The sequence below is a fragment of the Pan paniscus genome, chromosome X (genome assembly GCF_029289425.2).
Source record: "Pan paniscus chromosome X, NHGRI_mPanPan1-v2.0_pri, whole genome shotgun sequence".
Taxonomy (NCBI): Eukaryota; Metazoa; Chordata; class Mammalia; order Primates; family Hominidae; genus Pan; species Pan paniscus.
This window is the reverse complement of record NC_073272.2, coordinates 150,946,426-150,962,925: the sequence shown is the minus strand read 5'-3', so window position 1 is coordinate 150,962,925 and position 16,500 is coordinate 150,946,426. Positions and strand designations below refer to the sequence as shown.

Below are 16,500 nucleotides of genomic sequence, written 5' to 3'. Positions count from 1 at the left end.
ACTGTTTCGGTACAGCACGATATTACAGAGAATCACTCCTGGTCAGAGTGCCATATTGCTGGAAGCATTTGCTGAGCAGCTAAGAATTTTTTCTGAGTTTGTCATTTTGAGAAAAGCTTCACAGAAATGGGTCTCTTTATTTTAGGAGCTAAGTGTTTTGATGAAGTTGACCTACTATTCTTAGTCCTTGATAAGTAGACTCTTCTCATCTCAATTACGAATAAGAAATCCCATTTAAAGACTTACAACACAAAAATCTGTAGTTAATAGTTTCTAAAAATGTGCATAAATTGAAGCTCTTGTTCTACATCAATACAAGCTTGGGCTCTGACAGAACAACTGATTCCACATGCATGTAGGGACTGCTGTCTCTTGAATGGCACCTGCAGATCTTCAGAGAAACGAGACATTTCCAGAACTGGAATTGCAGGGCACAACTGCACAAGTAATCAAGACTGTGTGGAACTATGTGGTACCGTAATTAAGACTGTGTGGTACTGGCATCACATAGGTCAATGGAATAGAATTGAGAGTCTGAAAAGAAACCTTTATATTTATGGTCAGTTAATTTTCTTTAAGACAGATAAACAAATACTTTTACACAAGAGTTGTTTGAGTCATGCAAATTTTAAGCTAATATTTACATAAGTGGCAATTGCTCTTCTGGAACTTGCTCAAATAATGGTTTCAGTAATTCCTCTTTTTTACCTATCTATATCATAATATAATTATACATAAACAAACTCATTTAGACAAGTTGTACTCTTGCATTTTACTGGTACAAAGTCAAATGGAAATTAGAGACAAAATTATCTCTAAACTGATGATGAGATAGATTAAATATATACATAGATACACATACATAATGACTACAGGTTATCACATGTGGTTCTCTTACCATAAATATCCATTCACTGGGGTGTGTGGTCTTCACAGTGAGGTATGAGTTAGGGTACCCAAAATCTTCCTAAGCAGTAGTGTGCAAACATTATCATTTTAAGGGAAAGACTTCCCATATCCTCAACTTCCAAATACAGTTTTTACTAAAACAGCTAACTGCAACAACCCCCTTGCTATGGTTTGGAAGTTTTTCCCCTCCAAAATTCATGTTGAAATTTAATTCCCAATGTGGCAGTATTGACAGGCAAGGTCTTCTTCTTCTTCTTCTTCTTCTTCTTCTTCTTCTTCTTCTTCTTCTTCTTCTTCTTCTTCTTCTTCTTCTTCTTCCTCTTCCTCTTCCTCTTCCTCCTCCTCCTCTTCTTCTTCTTCTTTCTTCTACTTTCTTCTTCTTCTTTCTTCTTCTTTCTTCTCTTTCTTCTTCTTCTTTCTTCTTCTTCTTCTTCTTTCTTCTTCTTCTTCTTTTTTTTTCTACAAATGAGACAGGATCTCGCTATGTTGCCTAGGCTAGACTTGAACTCCTAGGCTCAAGTGGTCCTCCCACCTCAGCCTCCTGAGTAAGAGGTGATTGGGTCATGAGGGTTCTGCCCTCATGAATGAATTAACCCATTCATGGATTAATAGGTGAATGGATTAGTAGGTTATCATGGGAGTGGGACTAGTGGCTTTATAAGAAGGGAAAGAGAGACCTGAGCTAGCAACCAGCCCCACTTGGCATTTGATGTCCTGTGCCACCTTGAGGCTCTGCAGAGAGTCCCCACCTGCAAGAAGGCCCTCACTCACAAAATGCAGCACCTCAGCCTTGGACTTCTCATCCTCTATGACTGTAAGAAATAAATTCCTCTTTTTTATAAATTACCCAGTTTCAGCTGGGCGTGGTGGCTCACGCCTGTAATTCCAGCACTTGGGGAGGGTGAGGCAGGTGGATCACTTGGGGTCAGGAGTTTGAGACCAGCCTGGCCAACATGGTGAAACCCCATCTCTACTAAAAATACAAAAATTAGCTGGGCGTGGTGGCACATGTCTGTAATCCCAGCTACTTGGGAGGCTGAGGCAGGAGAATCACTTGAACCTGGGAGACGGAGGTTGCAGTGAGCCAAGATTGCACCACTGCACTCCAGCCTGAGCGACAGAGTGAGATTCCGCCTCAAAAATAAATAAATAAATAAATAAATAACCAACCAACCAACCCAGTTTCAGGTATTCTGTTATAAGCAGCAGAAAAAAGACTAAGACATTGTGTTAGTCCATTCTCATGCTGCTAATAAAGACATACCTGAAACTGGGTAATTTATAAAGGAGAGAGTTAATTGACTCATAGTTCAGCATGGCTGTGGAGGCCTCAGGAAACTTACAATCATGGTGGAAGGAGAAGCAAACATGTCCTTCATATGGAAGCAGCAAGAAGAAGTGCAGAGTGAAGGGGGAGAAAAGCTCCTTATAAAACCATCCAATCTTGTGAGAACTCACTATCACAAGAACAGCATGAGGGTAACCTCCCCCATGATTCAATTACCTCCCACTGGGTCCCTCCCATGACACGTGGGGATTATGAGAACTACAATTCAAGATGAGATTTGGGAGAGAACACAGCCAAACCATATCAGACATCCTTCTTTAAAAAAATAATTTATTGAGGTAAAATCATACAATGTAAAATTAACCATTTTATTTTTAAAATTTATTGTGTATATTTGAGGTATATAACATGATATTATGAGACACATATATAACTTGGTAAATAGTTACTCTAGTGAAGCAAGTTAATATATCCATCATTTCACATAATTACCCATTTTTTTTGTTGGACAAGAAGAGCAATATTTCATTTAGCAAAAATTCCGAATACAGTACAATGTTTTACATTAGATCACTAGACTTGTTCATCTTACATATCTGCTACTTTGTATCTTTTACCCTTCATTTAAAAGTGAGCAATTAAGTGGCATTTTAGGATATTCTTAATGTTGTACAACCACCTCCTTTATCCAGTTCCAAAACATTTCCATCACTTCACAGCAAAAATCCCTTACCTATCAAGCAGTTTCTCTCTATTCTTTTATCCTCCCAACCCCAAATAACCACCAACCTACTTTCTGTATCTGTGAATTTATCCTGGATATTTTATATAAATGGAACTGGACAGCATGTAGCCTTTTGTGCCTGGCTTCTTTTGTGTAACATAATGTTTTGGAGGCACTTCCATGTTGTAGCATGTATAAGTACTTCATTCCTTTTTATGGCTAAGTAATACTCCATTGTGTAGACATACCACAATTTTGTTTATCCACTCATCAGTTGATGGACATTTGGTTGTTTCCACCTCTTAGCTTGTGAATAATGTTACTATGAACATGCTATATACACGTACTTATTTGAATACCTGTTTTAAATTCTTTTCGATATATACCTAGGAGTAGAATTTCTGGTTACTATGGTCATTCTGTTTAACTTTTTGAGGAATTGCCAAATTGTTTTCCACAGTGGCTGAAGCATTTTACATTCCCATCAGTAATGTATGAGGGTTCCAATTTATCTGCATCCTTGCCAACTTGTTTATTTATTTATTTTAATGAAAGCCATCCTAGTGGCTGTGAGGTGGGACCTCACTGTGGTTTTCATTTGCGTTTCCCTAAAGACTAATGACTAATGATCTCTTTATACATTTATCATATGTATGATTTGCAAATTTTCTCCTATTTTGTAGATTGTCTTTTCACTTTCTTGATAATGTCCTTAGATGCACAAAAATTTTAAATTTTGATTAATGTGTAATTTATGTGTTTTTTCTTTTGTTGCCCATGCTTTGCATGTCATTGCTAAGTATCCATTGCCAAATCAAAGGTCATGAGGATTTACCCATATGTTTTCTTCTAAGAGTGGTTTTAGTTCATATATTTAGATGTTTGGTCCATTTGAGTTAATTTTTGTATATGGTGAGAAGTAGTGGTCCAGTTTTGTTAGCATATGGTTATCCAGCTGTCTGAGCACCATTTGTTGAGAAGACTGTCCTTTCTCCATTGAATGGTGTTGGCATCCTGTTGAAAATCAATTGACCATAAATATGAAGGTTTACTTCTAGACTCTCAATCCTATAACATTGATCTATATGTGTATTCTTAAGCTAGTTCCACACTATTTTGGTTACTGTAGCTTTGTAGTAAGTTTTGAAATTGAGAGGTGTGACTCCTATTTTGCTCTTTTTTTAAAGATTGATTTGGCTATTTAGGGTCCCATGCAATTCCATGTGGATATTAGGATTAGCTTGTCCATTTCTGCACAAAAGGCAGTTGGTATTTTGATGGGGATTGCACAGGATCTGCAGATTAATTTGGGAAATATTGCCATTTTAACAGTATTGAGTCTTGTAATCTATGGATGTAGGATTTCATTCCATTAATTTAGGTCTTTAATTTTTTAACAGTGTGTTGTAACTTTTAGTGTACATGTCTTTATACTTCCTTGGTTAAATTTATTTCTAACAGTTTTATTCTTTTTATTGCTATTATAAATGAAATTATTTTCTTCTTTTGCTCCTTGTATTGATCATTGCTAGTGTATAGAAATACAGCTGATTTTCATGTTGATCTTATATCTTGCAACTTTGCTGAACTCATTAGCTTTAATAGTTTTTTTATTGGTGTGGATTCTTTAGGGTTTTCTATATATAAAATCATAGCATCTGTGAATAGAGATAGTTGAACTTCTTCCTTTCTAATCTCAAAGAGTTTCTTTCTTTTTCTTGACTAATTGCTGTAGTTAGAACTTCCATTACAATGTTGAGTAAGAGTGGTAAGAGTGGACATCCTTGTCTTGTTGCTGATTCTAGGAAAAAAGCTTTTAGTCTTTCACCTGTAAGTATGCTGTCAGTTGCAGATTTTTCACAGATGCCCTTTATCAGGTTGAGGAAATTCTCTTTTATTTCTAGGAAGTTAACAGATGAGGCCAAAATAAACCATCTAAATGCTTTTAAAAATCCAATAGAGTAAGCCTAATTATCATTAAAAAGCACATAGAGAGTAGACTCTGATGAAGTAAGCAGAACAAAATGGGAAATTCTCTTCTATTCCTAATTCATTGAGTGTTTTTATCATGAAATGGTGGTTGACTTTTGTTAAATGCCTTTTCTGCATCTATGGAGGTAATCTTTTTTTTTTTCTCCTTCCATTCTATTAATATGGGATAGTACATTGATTGATTTTACTGTGTTGAACTACTCTTACATTCCTGAGATAAACCCCTCTTGGTCATGGTCAGTCCTAATATGGTGCTGGATTTGGTTTGCTAGTATTTTATTGAGGATTTTTGCCTCTACATTCATAAGAGGATTTTTGCCTCTATTTTCATAACTGTATTCTGTAGTTTTTATGTGTATTTGTCTGACTTCGGTATTAACATACTACTGGCCTCATAGAATGAGTTAGGAAGTGTTCTCTTCTCTTGGTTTGTTTGTTTATTTACTTATTTGAAGAGTTTGAGATTAATTGGTGTTGGTTCTTTTTTAAATGTTTGGTAGAATTCAGCAATTAAGACTTCTGGTTCCAGAATTTTATTTGTGGGAAGTTTTTGGTTACTGACTCAATCTCTTGCTATAAGTCTAGTCAGATTTTCTGTTTCTTCTCAAGTCAGTTTAGGTAGTTGTGTTTTAATAGGAAGTTATCTGTTTCATCTAGGTTATTGAATTTATTTGGATTATAATTGTTCAAGATATTCCTTTATAATTTTTTTATTTCTCTAAGGTTAGTAGTAATGTCCTCTCATTCCTGAAATTAGCGATTTGGGTCTTCTCTCTCTTTATCTTGGTAAGTCTTCTACAGTTTATCAATTTTGTTGATCTTAAGAGATCTTTCCTCTTTTGTTCTTTATTTTTCTCTTCTCTCTTTCATTTTATTTCTGCTATAATCTTTGGTGTTTTCTTCCTCTGCCTGCTTTAGGTTTAGTTTGCTCTTCTTTTTCTAGTTACTCTTTAAAATTGTTATGTAGGTTTTATTTTATAATAATGAACTTAACTCTGCAATCCAGCTAGACGTGGAAGGGAATAAGGAAAATATGGAACCCAAAGAGCTTCAGTGAGTGCACAAAGATTATAGGATATTGAGAGCAAATGGGATTGAGGGGTGCTCTCTTGAGCTACAGAAGAAATAGTCTGGTGGTTAAGATAAAACAGGTCAAATTTATTAGAGTTGTCCATATTTGGCAATGGTGATCTTCTTGCTGGTCTTGCCATTCCTGGACCCAAAGTGCTCCATGGCTTCTGTGGCATTCATGGCCTCTTTGACCTTGCCAAAGACCACATACCTGCCATTCAACCACTCAGTCTTGGCAGTGGAGATGAAAAACTGGGAACCATTTGTATTCGGTCTACCATTTGCTGTGGGCAAGATGCCAGGACTTGTATGCTTCAGGTTGAAGTTCTCATCATCAAGTTTCTCCTGGTAGTTAGATTTGCCACCATTACTATTATGGCATGTGAAGTCCCCACCCTAGCACATAAACCCTGGAATAATTCTAGGAAAGTAAGAACCCTTATAACCAAATCCTTTCTCTCCAGTGCTCAGAGCATGAAAGTTTCCTGCTGTCTTTGGAACTTGTCTGCAAACAGTTTGAAGGAGACCTGGCCCAAGGACTCACCTTAGACAGCGACGGTGTCAAAGAACACAGTGGACTGGACCGGGGTTGACGATGGCAGTGTCTGCAAAGCCTTCTTTTTCTAGTTTATTAAAATGAAAGTTTAGGTTATCGATTTGAGATCTTTCTCTTTTTTTAATGTAGGCATTTACAGCTATAAATTTCCCTCTAAGCACTGCTTTCAGTGTAACACATAAGTTTTGGTATGTTGTGTTTTCATTTTCATTGATCTCAAAGTATTTCATAATTTCCCTTGTGGTTTTTTTTGACCTATTGGTTGTTTAGGAGTGTGCTCTTTAATTCCATATAATTGTGAATTTTCCAAATACCCTTCTGAAACTGATCTCTACTTTCATTCTGTTGTGCTGAAGAACATAATTTGTTTGTGCTGAAGAGCATAATTTGTATGGCTTCAGTCTTTTTAAGTTTATTGAGATTTATTTTGTAACCTACATATGGTCTACCTTTAAGAATGTTTCACATGCACTTGAGTAGAATGTGTATTTTGCTATTGGGTGGTATGTTCTATAGGTGTCTGTTAGGTCTAGTTGGTTTATAAAGTTGTTCAAGTCATATATATATATATATATATATATATATATATATATATATGCCTACTTGTTTCTTCTGTGATTGAAAAGAAGATATTGAAATTTCCAACTATTTTTGTTAAATCATCTGTTCTCTTCAATTTTGTAATTTTTTGCTTCATGTATTTTGGGGCTGTGTTGTTAGGTGCATATATATTTAAAATTATTATGTCTTCCTCTTGGATTGATCCTTTCATCATTATAAATAATTATAAATTGTCACTCTTTGACTCCATTAACAATTTTTGTTATAATGTAAATCTTATCTGATATTAGTATAGCTACTCCAGCTCTCTTATGGTTATTGTTTGCATAGTATATCTTCTTCCGTTCTTTTACTTTCAACTTATGTCTTTTAGAGATGGGGTCTTGCTTTGTTGCCCAGGCTGGAGTGCAGTGGCTATTCACAGGCATGATCATAGTGCATTATAGCCTCAAACTTATGGGCTTAAGCAGTTCTCCTCCCTGATATTCCCAAGTAGCTAGGACTACAGGCACATGACACTACACCTGACCTCAACTTATTTCTATTTTTGCTGTTTGTTTTCTGAATAGTCAATAATTATTGGGTACTTGCTGTATTCAAAGCTAAACCTGTTTCACCTTTGCCTTTCCCATTCCTTACATCTTTTTCTCTGATATTTTCAATAGTGAGAATATGTGCAACATAGTCTTGATGTTTATGAAAAGAAACTATTGGAAAAACTTCATGCACATTGTATAATTCTTGTGAAAGTTATCTACAATTTTAAAGGAATGTGGTTGAGCTCAAAAGACCTAATATTTCCAGTAGTAACCACACTTATTTTTTTTATTTGCTAATTTTTATTTGCTTTTGAGGATCTTAATATGTTAACTTTATTTGGATAATTTTTTTTAATCGTCAATTAGCTCATTGTCTTTATTAAATTACTTATATAATACAACTTAAGGGACCCAGAAGTGTGCTGCAAGCTTCTTGGGGTCACCACTTTTATTTTTTATTTATTTATTTTTTATTTTTTTATTTATTTATTTTTATTTTATTATTATACTTTAAGTTTTAGGGTACATGTGCACAATGTGCAGGTTAGTTACATATGTATACATGTGCCATGCTGGTGTGCTGCACCCATTAACTCGTCATTTAGCATTAGGTATATCTCCTAAAGCTATCCCTCCCCCCTCCCCCCACCCCACAACAGTCCCCAGAGTGTGATGTTCCCCTTCCTGTGTCCATGTGTTCTCATTGTTCAATTCCCACCTATGAGTGAGAATATGCGGTGTTTGGTTCTTTGTTCTTGCGATAGTTTACTGAGGATGATGGTTTCCAATTTCATCCATGTCACTACAAAGGACATGAACTCATCATTTTTTATGGCTGCATAGTATTCCATGGTGTATATGTGCCACATTTTCTTAATCCAGTCTATCGTTGTTGGACATTTGGGTTGGTTCCAAGTCTTTGCTATTGTGAATAGTGCCACAATAAACATACGTGTGCATGTGTCTTTATAGCAGCATGATTTATGGTCCTTTGGGTATATACCCAGTAATGGGATGGCTGGGTCAAATGGTATTTCTAGTTCTAGATCCCTGAGGAATCGCCACACTGACTTCCACAATGGTTGAACTAGTTTACAGTCCCACCAACGGTGTAAAAGTGTTCTACACTTATATAAAATATTGTGTGCATGTCTTGTAACCACTTTCAGTTTATGAAATACTCCCATATTCCACTAGGAATGTAACCTCAGTCTATCCCTCAGCAGGATTATCTATGTTTAAAGTGCCAGGTTGATAGTTGTGGAACCAAGGCTTGGAGCCCTCAAGGATCATGCTCAGGCTGTGGAACTCCCTGGACCACGTGCCATCTCCAGCAGATCTGGGCGCAAGCCCAGGTTCACTAATCACCAGGTCACATGTGAGACCATGTCCACCTCACCACCCTCAGCCTCCAAAGAAAAGTGAGCAGAACTCATCTCATTTAAACCTATATCATTTTGTCATCCTTTTCAGTGTGATTCTCTGGAGCTCCTAGCTAAAGGGGCCTCAAGGACCAAGACAAGGATATTCTACTCACAATGTGACTTCCCCAAGTCATAAAGTAGCTGCTGTGTTTTGTTACTAAACGTGCTCCCCTTGCTGTCCTCCCTCTCCCTTTTAGAGCCATGGGACCACACCACCACCACCACAACCAATAGGCCAGGAACCACCAGAGCTCTGGCAAAACCTCCAGGTAATGTGGCTGCCTTAAGGAGGGCAGTGAGGAAGGGCCCTCTGGAGTTCCCTCTGGGGTAGCATGCAAGTGAACTACCTATAGTTTTAAGCCCCATGTGTGCAGAAACAATCAAGGCGTCCATGTGAACACTGAGTTTAACTTAATAGAGTACATACCTGGCTGATCACTATGCCTTCTGTGTTTTTTATGAAAAGTCCTGCCTGGGAAAATTTCAAGAGGAAAATGCATTTGGACTTCTTCCCCTTTTTAGCCGTTTCATTTTCTAAAATCAGGGAAAATGTAATTGTTTAGGTTTTATGAAGCTAATCAAGCATTTTCTTTAGGCAGATGGAACATTTTGGAATGGCATTTATTTTACAGTGTCATCTTTCAGTAAAGGATTTTGGGACTTGGTTCTTCTTAACAACTCTTTACTGTTGTCACTTGACCCTTTCTTCAGATGGGCCACTTTACGATTTAGACATCTTCACTGATGTAAAGAAAAATGTGACGATGTGGCTGGGATCCCAGTCATTGCTCCCATCCAGCAACTTGTTACCAGTAGTCGGGGGCATGATAATACGTTCTGTGCGGTAGAGAGCTACCTTTCTTCTGAAGAGACACTGATGATGCAAGAAAGTCACTGCTGCTTTATGATTTGCCCTCATTTCTTCACATTTCCACATTCAAAGGGGTGCTTCATGACCACATGACCTCTCCCTTTTGGTTGTCCTCTTTATGGACTCTGTGTACCTGGTTTTGAATTTTGGGTTAATACCTACAGTCAGTGAGTATATTGTTAAAATGGTCCGACTGCTAGCCTAAGCAGAAAATACCTAGGAATATAAATTAATTGAAAAACTGGTGGTATACTGCAAAGTCAGAAAGTAGTAACTTTTTCTATCCTGCAGATATTTTCATTATCAATGTCTGTACACAGAATCGGATTCCAATATAAGTCTCTTTGTCTCAACCCATTGTTGGTACTGATCAGTTGAACCCATGGGCATTTTGCTTATTTTGGAATCTTATACCCAGTTGTTAATCAGTTGGCTGTTTCCTTTATGTTTTGGGGCCCACTGAAGGTAGTGGATTGGACTTGGCTGATGCTTTGGATGATCAAGATGATGGCCGCAGGAAACCGGGTATAGGAGGAAGAGGTAACTCTTTGCTGGTTGAAACTACTACAGGATTCTGTCTCATTAATTACAACATCAACATCCCACAGAGCCAGAGTCAGTCTGGGCTTGGCAGAGGTGGAGGCACTTCAAGCCAGTGGAGAACCCTGTAACAGTAGTTCTCAAACCTTTTTTGTCTCAGGACTCCCCAAATCATTGAGATCTCAAGAGATTTTTGTTTATGTGGGTCACGTTTACCAATGCTCATCATCTTAGAATTTAAAACTGAAAGACTTTATTAATCTAAAATGAACAACACTCAACCCATACATTTAACATAAATAACATTTTTATGAGAAATAACTATGCTTGGTAAGACAAAAACTTATATTGAGGAGAGCGGCATGCTGTTACATTTTTGCAGATTTCTCTCATGTCTGGCTGGATGGAAGCAGCTGGCTTCCCACAGGCACTTTATTCCATCGTGAGATGTTTTGGTTGAAGTATATGAAGGAAATCTGGCCTCACACCCATAGGCAGTGGGGAAAGGGAGGAATATTTTCACAGACTTTTCAGATCCTTGTGGATAATCTTCTCGGATAGGACACCAAAACTTGGCCCCAACAAAAGCGGTTGTTTCTTACAGGTTAAGCATAGTGTGGAGTGTGAAACTCTATCAGTGAACTTCCCACACTTGGTTCCGTGGGACTGTCTTGTCCTTTCAATGGATCTTTTACCCATTCATGGTTTTGTAACATTGCATGTTGGTCATTTGGAAAATATTAGTGCCTTGAGGTTTTTCGAGCTTCCAAGTAATGCCATGCGTCATTGTGTAAAACTGAAAGTCATATTTGTTCATATCATCACCCATCTCATTTGAAAAAAATATGCATTGGGGAAACTGTTAAACTCACAGTGGTAGAAAAAGATGTTTTTGAAGTTCTAACTTTTCCTTGAAATCTTATCATTGGCAACAAATACCATGAGTGGGTTTCTTTAAATTGACAGGCTCATTCATTTTCAAGAAAACATCTAACAGATATTAAAGTTGGCAAAACCATAGTTGGTTTTAAAAAATCTTTAAATATTGATTAATTACTCTTCAATTCACTTTTTCAAGGAAAAAATCTTCTTTGAGAGGACTGGCTCATACTGCTCAGAATGGAAATAATCACATAAAGCTGTTTTTTTATGTCAACTTTTGTATTTCCATGTGCCACATAAATGCTTGAAATGTACTTCCTGTTTTGTTAGAAAATATTAAAAGGTCATGCTCTCATACAATTAAAACATTTTTAACTTCCTCATGTTAGTTTTCCAGTGCTGCTGAACATGCTATCATAAACTTAGTAGCTTAAAACCATGTTCAGTTATTTTCTAGGTTTCCCTGCGCTGCTGAAGTTCAGCCATTTAAGTGTCAAAACTTTTTTGACAAAATGACCCTTGATTCTCAACTTTCTCTTTACCTACTTTTTAAAAATTAAACTTTAATTTTTAGATAATCATAGATTCATGTGTAATTGTAAGAAATAATAGAGAAGGACCCCTTGTACCCTTCACCCAGTTTCCCCTAATAGCAACATCTTGAAAATTGTACTCTACTATCATAGCCATATATTGACATAGATATAATCTATGCATTTATTCAAATTTCCTAGTTTTGTTTACACTCACATGTGTGTGTGTCTTCTCTGCAATTTTATCACGTGTGTAGGTTTGTGTATCTATCATCACAGTCAGATACAAACAGTTCCGTCACCATAAGTATCCCATGATTACATTTTATAATCACACCCACCTTCCTACAGTTCTGTTTCCCCTTCCCCATCCCTTTCCTAACCCCTGGCAACCACTGATCTGTTTTCCATTTGTAAAATGTTGTCATTTCATGACATTCAGTTTTGGGGGAGGCAAAAAAAAGTTGTATTTCAAAAATGTTATGTAAATGTAATTATAAAGTAGATAACCCTTTGGAATTGGCCTTTTTCATGTATAATTCAGTTGGCATCCATTCATATTGTTGGGTGTATTAATTGCTCATTCATTCTTATTGCCAAGGAGTATTCCATGGGATGGATGTACCACAGTTTGTTTACTTGATGTATTGAACCCAGTTTTTGGCTATTATGAACAAGGCTGCTGTAAACTGTCATGTATAGTATTTTTGTGTGAACATAAATTTTTCTTTCTTTATGAATAAATGCCCAAGAGTGCAGTGACTGGATCACATGGTAGTTACATGTTTAGTTTTGTAAGAAATGATCAGTTTTCCATGAAGACTGTAATATTTTGCAATCCCTAATTCATTGTGTCAGTGCCATTTTCTCTGTATCTTCACCAGTATTTGGTGCTATCACTATTTCCATTTTAGCCATTTTATAAGTGTGTGGTAATATCTTATTGTGGTTTAGTTTGCATTTCTCTGGCTAATGATATTGAACACCTTTTCATGTATTTGTTTGCCATCTGTATATCCTTTTCAGTGGAATGTCTGTTCATGTTTTTGGTCCATTTTCTAATTAGATTTTTTGTTTTTCTTACTATTGAGTTTGAGAGTTCCTTAAATATTGTAGACATTTGTCCTTAGTCAGATATATGGTTTGCAAATATTTTCTTCCATTCTGTAGCTTGTTTTTTTATCCTCTTAACAGAGTCCTTTGCAGAAGTTTTAGATTTTGATGATGTTCAGTTTGTCAATTTTTCCTTTTATTGATCATACTTTTTTTTTTTTTTGTCCAAGACAGGGTCTCACTCTGTTGCCCAGGCTGCAGTGCAGTGGCATGATCATGGTTCACTGCAGCCTTGACCTCCCGGGCTCAAGTGATCCTCCCACCTCAGCTTCCCAAGTAGCTGGGACTATAGTTGCACACCACCACACTTGGCTAATTTTTGTATTTTTTGCAGAGATAGGGTCTCACTATGTTGCCTAGGCTGGTCTTGAACTCTGGGCTCAAGCCATCTACCCACCTTAGCCTCCCAAAGTGCTAGGATTACAGGCATGAGCCACTGCACTTGGCCTGGATCATGCTTTTGATGCCAAGTCTAAGAACTCTTTGCCTATACCTAGGTTTTATAGATTTTCTCCTATGTTTTTTTTCCTGAAACTTCGCTTGCTTGCCTGTGAATGTCTAATTGTTCTAGGATCATTTGTTAAAAAGACTATCTGCCCGTTGAATTGTTTTTGAGCCTTAAAAAAATCATTTGGAATATAACTGTTTTTGTTGCACTTGGTATCCTTATATTTTGTTGAGGATTTTTGCATCTATATTACTAACAGAAATAGGTTTGTAGTTTTTCTTGTGATGTCTTTGTCTGGTTTTGATATCAGTGCACTACTGATTTCATTGGATTATTTAGGTAGTGTTGTCTCCTCTTATTTTCTGGAAGAGTTACTGAAGAATTGCTGTTAATTATTTAAATATTTTATAGAATTTATCAGTGAAGGCATTTGACTCTGGGCTTTTCTTTTGGGGAAGTTTTTTGTATTATTAATTCTACCTATTATAGGTCTATTCAGATTTTCTATTTCCTTTTTAAAATTTTATTTTATTTTTGATGCTCTACACCTTCAGAGAATCTTCTCTAATAACAAACTACAGAAATCATCCCTGAAAGTAGAGTCTTAAGTCTCTTTTATTGCAGTCATCTTCGTGGGTGTGAAGATGTGTCTTATTGTCTTATTGTGGTTTTGATGTGCATTTCCCTAATGCTAATGAAATCAAGCATCTTTTCTTGTGCTTTATTGAATATTGTTTATGTTTTTTGGAGAAATGTCTATTCAAATCCTTTGTCCATTTTAAATTGGGTTATTCTGTTTTTATTGGTGAGTTTCATTTTTATTTTTATTTTGTTTAATTTAATAGAGACAGGGTCTCACCATGTTGCCTAGGCTGGTATCCAACTCCTGCGCTCAGGTGATCCTCCTGCCTCGGCCTCCCAAAGTGCTGGGATTACAGGCATGAGCCACCACGCCTGGCCAGATTTTCTATTTCTTCTTGAGTCAGCTTCAATAGTTTGTATCTTTCTAGGAGTTTGTCCATTTCATCTAGGCTGCCCAATTTATTGGCATACTTTTGTCAATGATATTCCCTTAAAATCCTTTTTATTTCTATTAAATCATTAGTGATATCCTCTCTTTCATTTCTCATTTCAGTAATGAGTCTTCTCTCCTTTTCTTTGTCAATCTTGCTAAAGGTTTGCCAATTTTGTTGATCTTTTCAAAAACCATCTTTTGCTTTTATAGACTTTATTGTTCTTCTGTTATTTATTTCATTTTTTTCTACTTTCATATATTTTTCTTCTATTCTCATCTTTTTTTCTTCCTTCAATCTGCTTGCTCTGTGTTTGGTTTCCATTTTCTGGTTTCTGAGGTGAAAGGTTAGGCTACTGATTACAAATCTTTCTCCTTTTTTAATATAGGCCTTTACAGTAGTAAATTTGCTTCTAAACATGGCTGTTGCTGTATCTCATAAGTTTTTGTGGATTGTGTTTTTGTTTACATTCTTCTCAAAGTTAAAATTTCCCTTCTGATTTCTTATTTGACCTATTGGTTATTTTGGTGTGTGTTGTTTAGTTTCCACATATTTGTGAATTTCCCTAATTTATTTCTGTCATTGATTTCCAATTATGATTGGAGAGCATACTTTCTTTGATTTTAATTCTTTTAAATCTATTAAGGCTTGTTTTGTGGCATATCAGAAGGTCTATCCAGGAGAATGTTCCCAGTGCCTTTGAGCGGAATGCAAATTCTGCTGTTGTTGGGTGGAATGTTCTCTATATGTCACTTCGATTTCGATAGTTATTGTATTGGTCAGTTGTACATCTTTGGTGAATTTTTTGTCCACTAATCCAATTAATGATGGCAACAGGGTATGGAATTTCCCCAACGATAATTATGGATTTGTTTCTCCCTTTAGCTCTATCAACTTTTGTTTCATATATTTTGAGTCTCTGTTTTTTGATACATCCAAATTTAGGATCATTATGTCTTCCTAGTGGATTGATTCTTTTATCATTGTGTTGTGTTACTCTTTTTGTCTAAAATATTTTCCTAGCTATGACATCTCATTTATCTGATATTAATATAACCACTCCCACTTTCTCTTGTTTTTATTAATGTTCAAATGCACATTTAGACATCAAAATTGGAAAGTTATTGTTTAAGGTTAAGTAACATCAGTGACCTTTCCCTATTCATTACTATTGAACCCCATTGGACTATTTTATCTTATGAATGGATCTTTTGTCCACTCACCATTTTGTAACATCCTGTACAGGTTGTTTGGAAAATATTGATGCCCTGAGTGAGTTGTGTTGTTTCTGAATGATGACACTTTTCCTTATCCAATACACTTTTCCTTATCCAATACTCAAAACTCATGTTTGCTAATATCACCACCAGTCTCATGGTTGAGCTCTAATAAAATTATTTTTCTGCTTTTTGATATTTATTTTGTATTGCTTTATAACATGTTACCATAAAATTAGCAAGTTAAAGTAGTATTCATTCACTCTCATAATTTCCCTGGGTCAGGAGTATGGGTCCTACATAGCTGGGTCCTCTGCTCGGTGTCTTATACAAGGTTGCAATTCAGATGTCATCTGGGGCTAGGGGTCTTGTCTGAAGTTTGATATTATATTACTTCATATTGCTTTTGTAATGAGTTACCATGAACTTGATTGCTTAAACAACATAAACTTGTTATTTTATAATCATTGAGGTCAGAAATCCAAAATTGGGTCTTCCTGGGCTAAAATCAAGGTGCTAGCCAGGCTCCATTCCTTTTGGAGACTCTAGGGGAGAATTTCCTTGCCTTTTCCTGCTTATAGAGGCCACCTGCATTTCTTGGCTTGTGGTTACTTCCTTCATCTTCAAAGTCAGCAGTGTGGCATCTTCAAATCTCTCTCTGACTCTTACCTTTGCTTCCATCATCATATCTCCTTCTCTGACTCTCTTGCTCTTCCTTTCCCTTATAAGGACTCTTATGATTTTGCTGGCCCCACCCAGATTATTCAGGCTAATCACAGAACTCGTGGCTGCTTCCTTCTTTACGATTGGCAAGAGTAA

At 36.4% G+C, this 16,500-nt stretch overlaps 1 protein-coding gene across 3 annotated transcripts in view; it reads left to right on the top strand.

The window, feature by feature from the left end:
* CD99L2 (CD99 molecule like 2) overlaps positions 1 to 16,500 on the top strand; it is a 131,983-nt gene that overhangs the window by 73,019 nt on the left and 42,464 nt on the right. The window contains exons 3-4 of one of the 3 annotated variants that reach the window (XM_034949818.3): positions 9,262 to 9,333; positions 10,401 to 10,475. The exons of 1 other annotated variant lie outside the window; for it this stretch is intronic. In XM_034949818.3, the coding sequence (XP_034805709.1) occupies positions 9,262 to 9,333; positions 10,401 to 10,475 (147 nt within the window). The remainder of the gene's footprint in view (positions 1 to 9,261; positions 9,334 to 10,400; positions 10,476 to 16,500) is intronic. One more of the 3 variants, XM_034949819.3, reaches the window with a different exon arrangement.